The 17,660-nt window shown below is 45.0% G+C and overlaps 1 protein-coding gene across 1 annotated transcript in view; it reads left to right on the top strand.

The window, feature by feature from the left end:
• LOC142579210 (uncharacterized) overlaps positions 1-17,660 on the top strand; it is a 50,468-nt gene that overhangs the window by 19,501 nt on the left and 13,307 nt on the right. The window contains exons 13-16 of the mRNA XM_075689194.1: positions 8,981-9,088; positions 9,212-9,319; positions 13,081-13,178; positions 15,460-15,622. Of these exons, the coding sequence (XP_075545309.1) occupies positions 8,981-9,088; positions 9,212-9,319; positions 13,081-13,178; positions 15,460-15,622 (477 nt within the window). The remainder of the gene's footprint in view (positions 1-8,980; positions 9,089-9,211; positions 9,320-13,080; positions 13,179-15,459; positions 15,623-17,660) is intronic.

Consider the following 17,660-nt stretch of genomic DNA (forward strand, 5'->3'; position numbering starts at 1 on the left):
TTAAAGGAAGGCCTGGGACCTCTAAACGCCAAGAAAGATATACTGGCAAGCCTCAGGGCGCGCTAAACATTTAATTATACAGTGAAACCTCGTTAAACCATAGTTGGCCGGAGATCGAAAAAAGTACACACTAACGGTAGTACTGCTTAACCGAAATAGCATGAAGTGGCCCACTGACCTGTCAAAAACAGAACTTGGAGAGAGTGGAAGAGAGTGCAACGAAAGGGCAGAAACATACAGTATTTATTGACTTGGCGCGACAAAAGTGTGTTTGATGCCACCGCGGCCTAGCAGCAATGACAGCGGCATCTTACTGAAGCTGCCAGCCAGCTTTTCAGCCAGTCCCCTCTTCTAAGCAAACACTCGCATGGCAGATTCCTCGTTGGCGTTGCATATTCTCCATGCATGCACGCGGTAGCACTGCAGAAGTCGCAGGGCGCCTTTTTCATAGTGGAGTGCTGTTCTCATTGCAACGATTGTATATATGAGGCTGACGTAACATGCAGCTTCTGCCACTGTCAGGCCTGAATCGCCCGTGTTGTCGCTTTCCGTGTCGTCGCTTTCCACGTCGTCCTTAGCACTGTCGTTAGGTGACACTTCAGCAACAACAGAGGCAACGATGGTGAAAATTCGAACCTCGTAGCTGACATCTCTTCGTGGTCGCAGCAGGGTTGCCAAGCAACTTCGCATTCCAAATGCCGCACACTGTAGTCAACAATAGATCCCTGTCGCGTACCTGTGCCGACTTCTTCATGTCACGTTCGATAGCATGAACAATGTCCAATTTTTCTTCTATGCTGTGCACCCGGCATTTTTTTATGCGAGCTTCGGCACGATGCGAGTCCCAGCTTGCACGACGCCACAACCCCAAGCCCGTGACATTCCCGTAGGACCAATGGGGCTGGTCTTCGCAGGCAATGCTAGTGCCGCCTGGTTTCTAACAGTAGTTGCACTGATACCAGAAAAATGTTTACTTACTAATAATAGATAACGTTTTGAATATTATTCACTTACAGTTTAAATTTAAAAACGACAGGCGACGTCTGAATAACTTCTAGTTGCTTTGAAAGTTAAATGCGTATCGAAAGCACAATGACGCTTGTGAGGAGCACTGCACAACAGACGACCGACGCTGGCGTCGTCTGCTTCTGTTATTCCTGTTGCGCTTCCCACATGCTTTGGCCGGGTTTATCCTAATTTTACCTCGTGCAAATAAGACATATATATATATATAAAGTGTGTGTTGAATCACACAAGGACGGTATGGTGCACTAGAAGAGAAGGAGGAAGACGAAGCATAAAGTCAGTGTTCGGGGGACCATGTTTGTCTCCGTCCACAATCTCCTGCTTGCGTCGACACAAGTCGACAGGATAAAGACCTGGCAGCCACCTTATTAGCCCCACATTGTCATGCAAGTACTGAACACCGTGGCGTGAACCCAGAGTGCACAGCTCCACCACCACCCACATCCGACCAGCATCATGACTGCATCACCGTAAGCCTTGGACATACCCAAGTACACCGGATCAGCAAACAATGGGCCTGTGGAAGACTGGCTCCACCTCTTCAAGCTCCATGCATCCGCTGCATCATGGTCGGAACGTGATATGATCACCTACTTCAATGACTACGTTACCGGTGAGGCATTTTGGTTCTACCTCACACATATCTTTGAAAACAACGAATTGTGGGAGAAAATCAAGGAAGAGATGATCAATCGATTTCACTTATACATTGCAGACCCCTCCATTATCTAACAGCTAGAGAAATTTCAACTGTGTCGCCGCAGTCACCCGCAACCTCCACTTAGCAATCAGCATCAGTGCCAGACAAAGCCTCGTATGAGTAGACCATCGATGAGTTTTCCATGTCATGATGCTCGCGAAAAGACGATGCACATGTGCTTGTCTAGCATGATGATGACTACCGCAGAGCTTTCATCACCATCTACGCCCTCAACATGCCGCAGGAATTATGTCCTTGAACCATCTGACGCGTTCACAACGTTTTCTTATGCGCGTTGCCCACCACCGGGTTTCACGTCATGTGACACTTACATGGCTCTAAGACAATGCCGCACCTCAAGTGCAACTATTATTTATTCAGATGGAGCGAATTTGACTTGCTTTCTGACGATAGGTCAGTGGGAAACCACCAACGAGTGCTCATTTTACACTGAAGGCAATGTAATTTCAGCAGCAATGGATGAACCACGTACATTAGGAGACCACACCACTTCGAAACGTCGTAGAAACGTCGCACACGCAAAGCAGCATCACGCACTACGGAATTATTGAAGCACCCATTCGTCATGTCGTTGCAGCAGCCTCAGAAGAGACTTCTGTGAAGCCTGGCACAATGCTTTTACCATCAGACAAGCCACAGGAAAGCAAGCAGTGTGTCAGTAGCCAGTCACTGGTGACACAAATATGCCAAACAGATACCAGGCTTATTCCTGCATCAGTGCTACAGCATCGGCTATCGCAGCCCCATCAGAAAGATCTAAATCAGCCACTCCGAGATCGACCTCGACTATCTCGGCGACGACTTCACCACAGACGACGACAAAGAGCGTTGCCTAAAGCACAGATGCGACAACAAGAAAGACGTCATTGCAAAATTCCACTCAACCGGAGCCAAACACAACAAATAGGCCATTTTCCCAGCAAGAACCGTCGCCGAGGATGGCTTTGGCAGCGATCAAGACTGGACCTACGCCAAGGACTTCAACGGCGACGCCACACTATACGATTCAAAGGATACGGACCATTTTCGAGCAAGATAGTCCAACAACTATTCAAGCGAGCAGCAGCACATGTCTGCCATCTGCGACAAGTGGACTGAAGTCAAACGAACATGACGAATAACAGACATGAAACAAATATAGGCCACACCATGTGCCATTCGGTCGCTAAAGACATCAAGCATAAACTGATTTACCGATGCTACGTGGCGCCCCTGCCTCATTCATTTGAGACCAGAGCACATGCTGTGACACTAGCTGTATTCATGTGCGGGGCACTCGTATGTCGCCCTGGACACTACAGCCAGCCTCGCCCACCAGAGCTATGGTAGAGGTGGTCGAACAGCTGCACTTTTCTATGAAGCCGATGAGGTTACAGAACTATCGTGGGACATTGGACTAACTGCACATCTTTATTTTTTCATTTATCACTGTCTCCTAGTTCCCTCGTATGTTGCATATTGCTCGCACCATTCTCGGGTGGAGGGGAAGCGTGTGGCGAATCACACAAGGTTGGTACGGTGCACTAGAAGAGAAGGAGAAAGATGAAGAATATAAGCAGTGTTCGAGCGACCATGCTGTCCCACGTCCGCAACCTCCTGTTTGCGTCGGACACGCGCGCACACACACACACACACATATTTTGAAGGTTGGTGCTGCTGCATAGGCTGAGCGAAGTCACAATGCTCACCAATCACACCAACTGGCTGCAAATAAACAGCTTTATTGTAACAGCATCTATGTTTACATGAAATAAAAGGCACATGAATAGTGTTTCAGAAGATATACTGGAGCATAACATGCATAATTGTTCATGTGCAAAAATATGTATGTACAGACTCACCACACATTTCTGGTGAACGCAAGCTGTCCGTCGCTCAATGAAGAAATACATCCAACTACATAGAGCCGTTACACGTTGGTATGTTACCAAAGTCCCTCCACTTTTGTAGCTGGAGACGTCATGCCACTTCGTTCACAATATTAATAAACTGCAGCTTGATTTGAGCATAAACACATAGCTTTCACAAGGGCGAATTCTGTCGCGACTGTTTGTCTTCTGGTCCATAATGCCTGCTCTCTCTCTTGCAGTTACCCATTGGAGAAGTCACGATATAAAACTTTTCACCATTCAAGGTGAATTTGCTTCAAAAAGTTTATAATTTAAGATGAAACGTTTTTGCGTACATATTGTTTTGAAGCATTGCAAATTAAGTTTACATAATAAAGGCTTAGCTGGCGCTTTGATTACCATTGCCGGTGGTGCGCTGTTGTCGTTTTGATGGTGGCACCACCTCAAGGCTTGGACGCGAAACACTCCACATGCCACAGGCTTGACAACGCTCTCTGGCATGGTGCTGAAGGGAAGTTGACGTGGCTTCACGTGCACACGCACAGGGCGCTTGGAGGCTGTTGTTCTAATCTCTGAGGCTTGTTGTTCTGCCGGCCCGCCCGATGGGGACGATGCACCACTGTGATCGCACGATGAAGGATGGAAACACTATGTGTTAAGCGATACGTACGCAATGAGCTGGTACGGTTTATGCGGATACAAAACACATTATGTTAATGGCTGCTGAGTCAGAGATTTGGTTTTACTGCTTTTAAAACGAAACTACTGTTTAGGTGGGTACGGTTTAACGAGGTTTTACTGTACTAGCTTTTCTACCTGTGTCCTCTTATCAGGTTAAATTGGAATACCTTTCATTGTGGCATACTTTATCCAGTAGCAGCACCATCTGCTGCAACCATTTGAACTAGGGGGAAAATTGTATTTTTCAAGCGCAGCTTGTATTGCCTCACTTGTGTCGGCATCCGTGCTGGTGCCGTACGAAAAAAACCAAGCCACACGAAAATAAAAATTGCATGTCGGGCTGCGGATTCGAACCACCGACCTCCAGGTTGCGAGACTGTGATGCCCAATTGGGGACAAAGGTTCGTGCACTCAGAGGTTCTGACGGTTCTCTTAGGCGGAGCCTTCGAGAACCCAATTGAGGACAAAGCCGTTGGTTTCGAACACACACACAAACTTTTAATGGAACTAAAAAAGGCTTAAAATAAATAGAAGAAAATAGAAAACATAAAAGAAACGCTCAAATAGACATCACGGCAGTAAGAAACACAGTTGGGGCTAGTAAGAAGTTAACTAGTGCGCGAGTCCGGGCTTGCCACGACGGCAGGGACACATAACAGTCTCGACGCGGCGAAAAGCTGATGAAAGGAGTTGTGCCAGTCTCACCAAAGGTCGTGGTGTAAGTGGGTTGGCCGGGCGACCGGAGCGCGCCAGCTCTGGCTTGGAGAGGTAAAGCAGGCGGCTTGGCGGCACAAGCAGACGGTGGCGGCATTCTGGCCGGGCAGCTGGGCGTAGAGCTCGAGCCCATAGCCCGATTGGTCTTGTCCTGCCCACGGGCACAGAAGCTCGGACGCCGGCTTCGGGCAGCAGGCGGCACGACAGACGGGGGCGGCGTTCTGGCCGGGCAGCTGGGCGTAGAACTCGGGCCCGTAGCCCGACTGCTGTCGTCCTGCCCACGGGCGCAGAAGCTCGCCGGCCTTGACCAGCTGGCGGCACGCTCGGGTAGGCTGGCGACGCACAGGAACGGGCTGGCAAGAGGCCCCGGTCGGGTGAAGTCCTGATGGCTCGGGTCCGGAACCCGACGGCCCGTCTTCAACTCCCGGTCCAGTGGTTGACCTCCTCCTGGCGTCGCTTCCTGAAACTCTCCCAGCGGCTCCCCTGCGTCTCCCCGTGCACCACGCTTTTTCATCTCTCTGGCCGATTAGGCATTCTCCGATTGGCTGCCTGACGCCCCGTGGTCTTTCCTAATTGGTTGGCTTTTCTTCTTTTAGTTGCTTTTCTTGCGCCGCGCGTTCACGTGCCGGACGCTCTTCGGCATTGTCATTTTTCTCCTTCCAGCACGGAATTCGCCTCGGCGCGCGCACTCCTTGTCGTCTGTTCCTGTCCGTCCCGATCACCGCACCATGTCGCACGCCACACATCACAGAGACCACCACGCTAACCAATTCAGCCACTGTCAGTTGATCACACGGAACCTTTAAAGCGGTGTTTTATATGTATAAAAAGGTAGATGCATTTCAAGACACAAGCCTATCGCACGCGTCCCCAAGGAGGGAAACGGTGTGATTGGGTGTTTGCTTGCCTCGTGCCTGCTGTTTCCCGCCAGTTCAGGCCAAAGAGCAGGCTGCATTATAGGAACGGCAGTGGAAGTGGGCTGCACATCGTGCGTTTGGCCGAAGAACAGGCGGCGTTTGATAAATGCCGCCGAGAACTCGCTTGAGACAGGGCTAGTCGTCGACATGCCGACCTCGCCGTGAGGTAGCGCGAAGCCGAGGCGTTACGACAGCGAAGAGGCGTGGATCTCGAGCTTCGCTTACACCCCTCTTCAATGTAGTGGAAGGGCGTTAAACTTTTTTTATCACTCTGGCATTGGCTGAATCCTACGTTCATGTCTGGTTTGGTCATGAAGGTATACACAGATATTGATTGGCCCGAAACATTACCTCTATAAACTTTATATATACGCACACACACACACACATATATATATATATATATATATATATATATATATATATGTATATATATGGTAATGCATGAGTGCATGTGCTCTGAAGAGCCCCGAGTTTGTGGACAATTCGCTTAGTTGTTCCTAATGCTCCCTTTGTGCTTTTAATAAAGATTGCTTTATAATGTGTAGTGTTATAATGTGTAGAAATACAGTTAAAGGGGCAGCCTGGTCCTAGGAGGCCAAAAATCACAAAAAGATCAAATCTTTAAAACTCACAATTTCTAAATATATCTCTTTTTGCGCTAATCTGTAAAGTATCTTGCTTCACGTATGACTACTTTGGTCAAGGAATAATGAAATTAACTCCATATACCCATGTCCGTCCTATCCCAAGTTGCTTATTTGCGATTTTCTCGATCAAATTTTTTTACTTTTGCAGTCAGCCAGCATTTATATCTCAGCACCCATAGCAGATAGAATCAAATTTTTTTTTTTGCAGTAGAAAGCTGCATGCATGATAAGTCTTATAATGCAAGCAGACTTTGAAGTTCTGGCTGCAAAATTTAATTATTTTCCTTTTTCATGCTGCGTTATTTCCACATTACAAAAAATGAACTTCAATGTACTATACTGGAACTTATATTCATCACTATTTAGAAAAGCTTGCATTATTGCACTCTTAACCTTTTTGGCTATGGACCATGCATTAAAATTAAAATTTTATTTTCCTACTTTCTCACAATAGTATGTGATATTTAATTGTTTTTATTTACTTGTGCAATAATTGAGGTGCACAAGAATCAAAATATTTGAAATTGGCACGAAAAACAAAACAAGTATGCATAAATACAGTTAGACCTAGATATAACGAAGTGGGTAAAATGAGCAATTTGCTTTATTATATAGAAATTTAATTATATTGAAATTCGACCTTTTATGCAAGTAAGTACAGCTGCCAATTGAAGAAAGGGGCCGCAGAATTTTCCGAATTATCGGGCAGTCGAAAAATGCAAATCTGAATGAGCAAACAATTCATTTTGATGAATTTGCAAGTCTGTGACGAATGATACGGTTTCATGCCTGTCAACGATACCTTCACATTGGCAGTACAAATGAAGCGAAGCCAGTCACACTTTTGCGTGCATTCTGCACCCGCGGCTGATAGTGTCGCCCACGCTGGGACGATGCTATCATGAAAAGCACCGGCAGTGAGGAGCGAACGCTTCGTCTGCCTCTTGCTCCAATGGGTCACTGAAACTCGAGATTATGCAATCTGCAATACTAAATGTGCGGGAAGACAGCTTACATGATGCCACGCCGTCTCGGCACACCCAGTCTTTGCTCACGCGGCAGATTACCTCTAAAGCAAGGTGTGTGGCGGCGTATGCACTCGGCCGCGCTTACAGGCACGCAAGCTTGCCCCCTGCTCCCGCCCCTTGCGTGCGCTTGATCGCGTTATCCCAAGCTCACTCCTCTCCCTCTCCCTTTTCTCGTGCGGGAAGACGGCGCTCGTCAAACGACCATCCTTCTCGGCTTGCCCTTGCGAGTGTTCACTTGCAGCGAAAGCATACAGCGCATGGGGTGCGTTAGGATTTTATCGCTTGACATAAAAATTGTAACAGCGCGAACACATGCATCCACAAAGTAACAAGGACGAAATGCAAGCGCTGCGTCTGCGCTTGTGTCTCGTCCTTGTTACTTTGTGGATGCATGTGTTTGCGCTTTTACTATTTTTTTGTCAAGTATGCACCAACTCGCCCTGAAAAAAATTTTTAATGGAGGATTTTATCACACTTGGACTTTACATGGAACATGACACTGCTCTGCCTCGGCAGTCGCTCTTGGTTGTGCAGTGTGTGATTTGAGGGGTGCGTTTGCAAGCAACCGCTTGTCGTTCAATCATTTGACCATCTGCATCTGCATCTGCATAAATTTCCATTTATTGTCTCTGTATTTCTTCATGGCGGCAGTAAAATGTTGTTATATTGAAATTGTATGTAAACACACTTCGTTATATTGAGGTTCTAAATACATGGTGCTCTATTGACAAGAAGTTATGAGAAGTTAAATCGTTTATTATATCAAGAATTTTGTTAAATGGTTGTTTATTATATTGAGGTTTAACTGTATTCCATATATACTCGATTCAATCTGAGTAACTTCTGGCACTAATTTGATTTGTATTCGATTCGGTCTCAAGAACAGCTGGGGTTAACACAGCCCTAGTTATTACTGATGCAAGAAATTAGCGCAACAAAACGGAAATGTAACGCACACAGAAAGGGAAGACATTGCTTTGCAATTTCTTTTTGTTGCGCTAATGTTCTTTATGAGCAATGCAAGACCAACTGATGACGTGTGGTGTTTAGTGGCGCAAGAGGCAGGTATGGCCAGGTAGTGCCATGACATATGGTAATAAGTTGTCTTTGTATTCTTTATGAAACGATCAAATGACTTGCAAATGGTAGTTGTATTGTGGCTGTAAAGAGGCCTAAAAACGGGTCGCTGTGAACTGTATAAAACATATAAGCATCAAACTAATGTGTATGACTTAGGACATGAGCTATGACCATAAATGCAAGACTGACTAGCCAAACTATGAATTCCCCTAGTTATTAGCCATACTGCCCCATGTTTTGACTGATACTCAGATTTGTACTTTTTTTCTGACCAACAAACACGCTGTACCTCATTCTCATTGCATTTTTGCAGGCATGTTATTGTCTCTTACGAAAGAAAGTGGTGGTTGTGGGCTGCACCGAAAAGGAAGTGCCAGTGTCAATCCAGAAACGCTTGCAATTTGCGACTATTGTGAACAAAGTGAGTCTGCTGATGAGATTTTTGACATTTCATCGAGCACCGAATTTCGCCTTGTTTGTGCAGAAGCTGTTAGAGTGCGAAAGCATGCAATGCCTCATCTTTGGTTCATTGTTTTTTATTCAGCGGGAATCTGACGACTGGGAAGGCCAGTTGCTTGAGAGGATTACCAGACTCTTGAAGCAACCTGAAAAACCAGTTTTTGATGCAAGTTTGGAAGAAGCGTCATATTTGGTATGCTTCCATTGTGATCACTTCATTCCTGTAGGAAAGATGCTCTTAAATTTTTGGTTTGCCACAGAACATTTCCACCATCTTACATTTTATAAATTATTGCGCAAGTTTCGTATTTATGTGTACTTCCCACCACCTGCCCCTTCAAGCTCCCTTTCATGCTCCCTTTCAGGGCATCACTCTGGTAGAACATTGGATATTGGTTGTATTGCGTAGGCTTGTGCAAACATTCATTGTTTTCGATATTATTGAATATTGCTCTTCGATATTTGCCTAGTCTCGAATATCAGTATTAATAGTTTTCAAAGTATTTGAAACGAATGAATATAAATTCAAAACGCGTGTAATCGACAGCTTCAGTTTCGGTGATCAGGATTCCTTGCCATAACATGGTTCATAACCAAAACAAGCCAAGGACTGGAATTCATTTACAGCCATCGACTGAATGCTTGATTATTCGTATATTTCGTGGAAGCACCCCCTTCTCTCTTATACCAGTGTATGACGGCGACCTAAGTTCTGGGCGCCGAAAGTTTTCTAGCTCAACATGACCATTTCTAGGGAAAGCTAGTCATTATGAACATATTAGTAGCTAACTTCTCAGAACATCACGCAGCCCAGCACCACACCACTTGATGATGAATTTTTGTGATGACCACATTGCCTGGGGCACAGGGCTTAATCAGAGTTACTTCAGAGTTAATCAGAGTCAGACGTTGGCTACCAAAATTAAAGTTTGGTGCCTAATCAATGAAGATGTTTTGACAGTTGTCGTACGGCACTGAAAGCCAAGAAGTTGCCCCAATAATATTAACGAGAGTACAGGTATCTGATTGGCGACATTGTTCATGGCCACCTTGTTTACAACATGGCACATAAGGATCATTTCTGAAAATCAAGAACATCGCAGATTGCCTGAAATTTCAGTCGCCATTATATACATTGTTTCTATAGAGTACGTAGCAGTGAAGTCGTGTGGTCTGATTAATCCAGAAAGTTAAAAATATCAGACAATTGAAAAATAGTCGACGCCTGTGCAGCATTTGCATGTTGTGGGGATCTTGTATCTCGCAATGATTACTGAGCACCACGGGTTTGGGTTCGGCGAGCTGCAGGGTCACGCCAGCTGTCGCCTTAATCTAGTGCACCATCGTGCACCCCGGCTCAGCCTGCCAAGACCGCTCAGCACTGTGCCGCAAGAAACAAAGTATTGTCCTAAGTTAACGGAAACAAGTTTATTTGCCTATGGTGACACCACACACTGCACAAACACCTGGTCCTGGGGCGGCATGGGAAGCAAAAAGGCTGCCGTGCCGAGGGCGAAAATACAGAAAGGTGCCGCTAGCATGTCACTGTTGGAGGATCGCTCCCTGCGACACGCCGCCAATTGAAAAGTGTTCCTGCGACTATGTTGCATACTGTCGTGATGACCAGTGGGCCTGCTCACGAGAGAAGGTGCAATCTTCGTCAGGTCGGGCCTTCGATAAGTGTGGCTTGGCATAGTACGACCACGCACAAGCACTAGGCACTGCTCTCTGGCTTAGCATTCAGAAAAGGAGCAACACAAGGTACGTGCTCACCGTAGTAGGGGCAAGGCACCGCAGACGAGCTCAAGTCTGAGCAACGCCCTAAGAGGCTGGTGGACGAAAGGAAAAATGTGTACATACCTCGTGCTGTCCCGGAGAGGTCTCTCTCGAGCCTGCTCTGTCGGTCGCGCCACAGCCACAAACAAGTCCATGGAAAAAAATGCCAACCCTGTCAGCCTTTGCGTGTGGAAAGGGAGAGGCATGGGGACCACAGAATAGGCAAATACCTGCTTAAATGTGTCAGGGCGCTCCTAAACTCCACAATGCGCAGATGCTGTTCCGGAGAGTTCTTCCTTGCTCTCGCTCTGCTGACTGTGTTGGTTTCCTGCTGTGGCCCACAGCATAAGGTGCCACTACTGGAGACTGTCCGTGTAAAAATGCACTCCCGATAAACCGCCGCGAGTGAAAAGGGGAAGGCGCCGGGATGGCAGATTAGGCAAACACCCACATGAAGGTGGCGGGGTGCATCTAAATTCCCTCATCATATATAACTATCAATATACCGAAGTGATGGATGTTTCGGGGATCGAGAAATGAAATACGAAGTATATTGTTGTGGTTATTCTTATGTCATCTTATGTTGCACACAGACACTGCAGTTTGGGGCTTAGAAAATGGACATGATACGGACAGATGCCTCTAAACCATCAATTGATTCTATGCACCATTACTGCATGCTTTCTTCCTACCATGGAGGAAGCAAAGAAACTAGGAGGAAGCCTCATACGACAAAATTTGAAGCCAGAGGAAGTTGGCTTCCCACCACCATGTTTGGCATGTGCTCCTCTTAAAAGGCAATAGGAGCGATAGCATCGTGTGGCTGCTGCATTCACATGTTGCAAAAAAGCAGGTAAATGTATAGGTTATAAGAAACAGCCAAAATTGCACAAACATATCGAGGGAAAATATGCAGAGTGGTTGGCACAGCACCCAAAGAAGCACACACCTATTAAAACTTACCAGGAACCGAACATACTTCATAAATACGTTCATCAAATGAAGTTATTCCGATGTACATGAATCCAGTGTGGCAGCCGATCGAGATAAAGACTCACACTGCGTAGATGAAGTTGATGGACCGTTTACAGGCCAGTATGTTGTCATCGCTCGTATTTTTCGCTACAAATCCTGCCTCACGCTTTGAAAACACTACACATCTGTGGCATGAGACTTTATTGTCTTTGCTGCTGGAACATGCAAGTTGTGTATCACGACAACTGAATAATGGTTTAGGTTTCACTTGCATCTACGGAAACACGGATGCATTTAATTTGTCTGCTTTGCCACAAGCCAGCCATTTGTGGCATTCCCTCCCTGTCAGCACTGTCATGCAAATGGACAGAGATAAACTTAGGCAACTCCTAAACCTGCAGTTTCTGTCCTAAAAATGTGTCATTCTGCATGCCATGTTCTGTATATTTATGTAACGTCGCACTGATTTTTAGAGCGCATGTCTTAGGTGGCCATTCTTGCGGCGAGCGTCGGTCCGCGTAACCAAGTGAACGAACACAGCGAAAGATGAAAGCAAAAGCGAAGCGCAGCAGGAGATGAAAGGCGCGAGGACGAAAGCGGAGAGCAGGGTGCAGCGGAACCATGAGGCGGAAAGCGAAGATTGTCCGCACCAGCTAATATATCGCGAAATGAAAACACTTATAGAGCTGCGCTCGAATTTCTCATTTGAGAGTATCATAATCATTGGTGAATTTTTTTTTTCTTTCATGCTTTAAACTACTTTTTCTTACACAATATTTGATTATGTGTGCGAGCACTGTGCGTGGTAAAATATAACATATGTTTTGATTTCTGCTTATCCTTGCAGTTCTCCTGTCTAGGTATTCACATGTCTTGCAGTGATACCTGCCTTACTAAATGCTCCTCATGGGGCATGCAAGTTACTATGAAATAAATAAATAAATAAATAAATAAATATTGGGCTGAGTCTGCCAAGTGCAGCTGAGACTCGAATGTCATGTCTTGGGACGGCTTCATAGAGAGTTGGCTTGTGAAAGCTAGCGGTTTGAAGTCATGCTTCCTCCTAATTTCTTCATTGCTGCTGCTTACTGCTAATGAGTGATACTAATAAGTTGGGCATCCAACCTCCTGTTGCAAAATGCTTTATCCTGAAAAGACACCATTATTTCACTCGAGATGTCTTGACTATGTTTGTTGTTGCAGGAGAAGAAGCTACTGGCAGAGCTGCCACTGTCGGACTACAGAGTCTACGTCACTGGTGGAACACATCTATCTAGCAAACGTTCTGAGAGCATCTGCTGGTTGGTCACTCATTATGTCTTCATAGCATAAATTATGTATACTCTGTGCACACTTTTCAGTGAAAGTCTGCTCAAAAGTGTTATTTGCCTGCAGCAGTCTTCCGCTGGTTCTGTTTCAGCTTGGCAGGCAAAGCCTCCTGAATGCAATGTGTGAATTGTAAAATCGCTGTTGAACTTGTTACAGGTTAATTGTATACTTGAGGAGATTGTAAATGTTAACTGTGTACTTGCCGAAACCTTTCTTGGGAAAATGAGAATGCTGCGTCTGTGGGGTGCTGTTAGTTATATCCAGCAGGCCCTGCAACACACCAGCGAAAGCTTGTTGAGCGGCACCTATGGAATTGCCACAATGCGACGATTTTGTGTACTTCATAGACAGGATGTGGCAAAAGAGAGCTCAGCTGTGATGATTAGTTAAAAGTGTAATGTGTGATTTACGTTTGCATGGTATTGCAAGTACTGCGAGAAAAGCTATGGCGTTGCAGTTTACAACTATTTTAAGTACTGTATCTCATATCCATGAGCGAGGTATTGCAATCGCAAGAGTGACGCATCACATGCCAAGCACTTTGTCACGTCATCAGCTTCCTTGCAGAAGCTGTTGTAGCCATAAAAGTGATGCCATGGCTTCCGAGATTAGACGGCATGGCACTCGATCGCGAAGGTCATGTGAATTTCATGGAACGCCATTGGTAGGCTGAGCAGGCTTGACAACCATAGTGTGCCGACTTTCACTATTGCCCTGTTGAGATTGGTAGGCACCATATGATGCGGACCTTAAAGCCGTGAGAATTGGAGTGGCGGGTAGCTCTATTTTTGCTTGTACGTATTTTGAATTTTCTTTGACCGATAACTTAAATATGTGTGGGTCAAATTTCGTAATTTTCTTTTGCTCTTTGTTCTATGACATGCTGAGAATAGATCTAGAGCAAACATGGTGACCCGAAAACGGCTTTGTGGTGCCCGTTTAAGTGCTGTGTCGCCAAGATGTCACACTTTCGTATGCTTTGAACACCGTCCGAGGAGTGCAACCACAATGCTGAACCTTGCTATCGGTGTCAGTGCTTCAATCGCTCAGGCAAAACACTCGGTTTCTTTTTTTATTGTGTGCATTGCATGCACACAATCGGAGCTCTTGTGACAAGCAAAAGGAAGGAAGAAACGTTGCCCAAAAGTGATTTCATCATTTGCTTATATTATTTTGTGTGCAGATGTTAGGCAAATGGGCTAAAACGTTTCGGGAAGCCAGGACATGTTACGTAGGTATCGATGAGAGTCTTCAAAACTCTTTCATACCATTAAAATGTCCATAGTTGTAGTAACACATTCTACCAATGAGCACAAGGTCCAAAGGTGGTTAGCGGAGCATGGTGGAGATTGCTGTAACAGCAGACACTGTTTTTAGTGTCTCTTTTCAAAGAGTTCTGCAATGACTTTCTAGGAATTTTTTTCTTTTTCTTTTATGAGCCTTTCACACCAGCTTTGATGCTGCGCACATTGTTGTCTCACAACTCTGATTGTTTTGTACTTTTAGTGTTTGTGGTTGCTAAAAGCCATGTAGTTAGTACTAGTATTTTCTGTCAAATAAGTTCTGCAGAATCCTGCAAGGTGGAAGAAGTATCATGAAAGAGAGCACCAGAGCAGAACAAATTTTTCCTCAACTGCGAAGTGTTCTTTATGAGAAACTTGTATGTGTTTCTTTTGTACCTTCGTGCTACATTCCGGTGGATGACAACTTTTCCCTTTCATAGTCTTTTCTGTGTGGCTTAGTGAACATTTTTCAGATAAACTGTGGCGTAAAGGTCAGTGTAGACACTTAGACTTTATTACTTAAAGAGTGAAGTATTACTCACAGGAGAAATTGTATTGTGCAGTAATGGTTTTCGAAATGTGCCACAGAGTACATTGGTACTTCATATAGTTTGATCCCATACTGGGCAAAGCTACATTTTTAGGAAAAACTAGTGGGGTGCAAGTACATTTTGCCACAGGTGGATTTTGCCAGAACTTTTATAGGGACACCAAGGAGGAATAAGCAGGACTGGCAAATTACATTTCTGGAGTACCAGAAATGTCACTCTCAGTGTAGGCGCAGAGTCCTGGTAAGCCAGAAATGTTACAAAAAGAAACGACAAAAAAGACTATGCATTACATGTGTCAGGTTCTAAATAGCTTAAGTGTGTGACAGAGGCAAACTTTGCAATTCAGTACTTTGACATACTCAGAGTTCGTTTCGTTGGAGTAACGAAGTACAAGGTGTACTCTGGTATTTTCTGTACAGTGCGATTGGACAGGAACTTGCTTCACTAAAGTTTGTCAGCCTCTGTACCAGCGGATTTTTCGGTGTTGAAGAACAAGTCGCAAGGAGCTTCTGTGAAGAGCGCTCCTTGACTGAGAAACCTTTCCATAGGGTCTTTCACGTAGTGCCTGAGAAGGACAAAAAGGTGAGTGTGTGGTCCTCTTCGCAATTTTTTTCTTTTACCGGACAAATCTATTCCTTGCCTAACATGGTGAAATGCACCTGTGTTGCTAGCTAAGTCATGAATATTAAGATTACAGAGGCTAACAGTAAAACCGTTGTATGTAGTGGCTATGTAGCCCCAGGTTCACACGGATGCATCAGTCATGTCTTGACCAGCTGGCAGACTCAGTCTGCGTGTGAGTGAGAAATCTTAGTCAGACTATCAGACTACAAGGGTGATCCAGTTCAAGAAGCTACTAAGTACTTTTTCTTTTTTAATTGTGAAATGCATTTCAATAAAGCTTTGTTCTTAAGGGTAGTATGCATGATGTCCCACACAACTGCTCCAGCTGTTAAAAATGTGCAGATAACTGCAGAAAAGCTATTGGGGAATCAAGTGTGGTACATAGCACAGTCTACTACACAGAGACTTGGCTTTTGTTGTACACTATGGGGCAACTGTGGTAGAGTAATGCTACTTAGAAGAAATTCCTTTAGGTGGTGTTGGGTAGGGGTCCATGGCGGTCGTGTTCCATGAAGGCCTCACACTGCTGGAGACATGCATATGTCAAATTGACTTATATATATATAGATATATATATATATATATATATATATATATATATATATATAAAAACGAGAAAGAAAGGGGTTAATCGAGGGGCCTGATTTTTATTAGTCATATCATATGAAGCCAACAAACACTGACACCAAGGACAATATAGGGGAAATTACTTGTGCTTAATAAATGAAATAAAGAAACGATAAATTAATGGAAATGAAAGTGGGTAAAAAAGAACAACTTGCCACAGGTGGGGACCGCAGGTTGGCTTCATATGATATGACCACATATATATACACGCACGCACACAGGGTTTGTCCGGGAAGTAGTAGGATTGATTTTTTCCACCAAAACATGGTGAAGGAGCATGTTGTTTCTGCACTGGTTGTGTGGTGGTGGGGGGGAGGTCTTAGCTACAAACGCACCAGTTGCCAGTTGTCTGCAAGCCTTCACGGAGTGTAGATCGAGTTTAAAGTGAACCCCTTTCAAAGTGTCTTGTCATTTACACAATGAATTTTTTGTTAGAGCAGCATTACGCAGTGAAGTTTTGTATCAAACTGGGCAAAACTGCAAGTGAGACCTATGACATGATCAAGACTGCTTATAGGAGTGATGCCATGGGCTGGTCAAGTGTTTTTGAGTGGCACAAATTGTTTCGGGAGAGAAGAGAGTAAGTTGAAGATGAGAAATGGTCAAAACGCCCTTCAATGACAAAAAGTGATGAAACCTTAGTGAAAGCGCGAAATCTTTTGAACTCTGACCGCAGATTGAGTGTGCAGATGATAACAGAACAATTAAACTTCCCAAAGAAATTGTGACTGAAAATTTCAGCTTGAGAAAAGTTTGTGCAGAATTGATGCCAAGGATGTTAACCAATGAAGAAAAAGATGTCTTGTGATTTGTCAAGGACTTCTTGATTGTGTTCGTGACAATCCAAATTTTCTCAACAATGTTATCACCAGAGACGAGTCATGGCTTTTTGAGTGCGACCCCACGACAAAGCGCCAAAGCGCTGAATGGCACACCCCGCCTCACCTTGCCCGAAAAGAGCCTGCATGTGCAAGTTGAAAATGTAATTGATGTTCATCATCTTTTTTGACTTCAAAGGAGTGGTTCACATAGAGTTTGTACTGCCTGGTCAGACTGTGAATGCTGCATTCTATGTGGAAGTACTAGAAAGACTCAGAAAACTAGTTGCCCGCATCCCTCTGACAATCGCTGGATCATGGCGGCTCCATCATGACAGTGCGCCATGCCCCACCGCCTTTGCTGTCGTGGACTTCCTGACCAAACATGGCATCACACAGCTTCCCTAGCCACCGTACAGCCCAGATGTCACTCCTTGAAACTTCTACCTCTTCCCCTAACTGAAAAGGGTCATGAAAGGACAGCACCACGTCTCAGTCCAGGCCATTCAAGAATCTGTAATGAGGGAGCTGAAGGGCATTCCAGTTTCTGC

Source organism: Dermacentor variabilis, chromosome 4 (genome assembly GCF_050947875.1).
Source record: "Dermacentor variabilis isolate Ectoservices chromosome 4, ASM5094787v1, whole genome shotgun sequence".
Taxonomy (NCBI): domain Eukaryota; kingdom Metazoa; phylum Arthropoda; class Arachnida; order Ixodida; family Ixodidae; genus Dermacentor; species Dermacentor variabilis.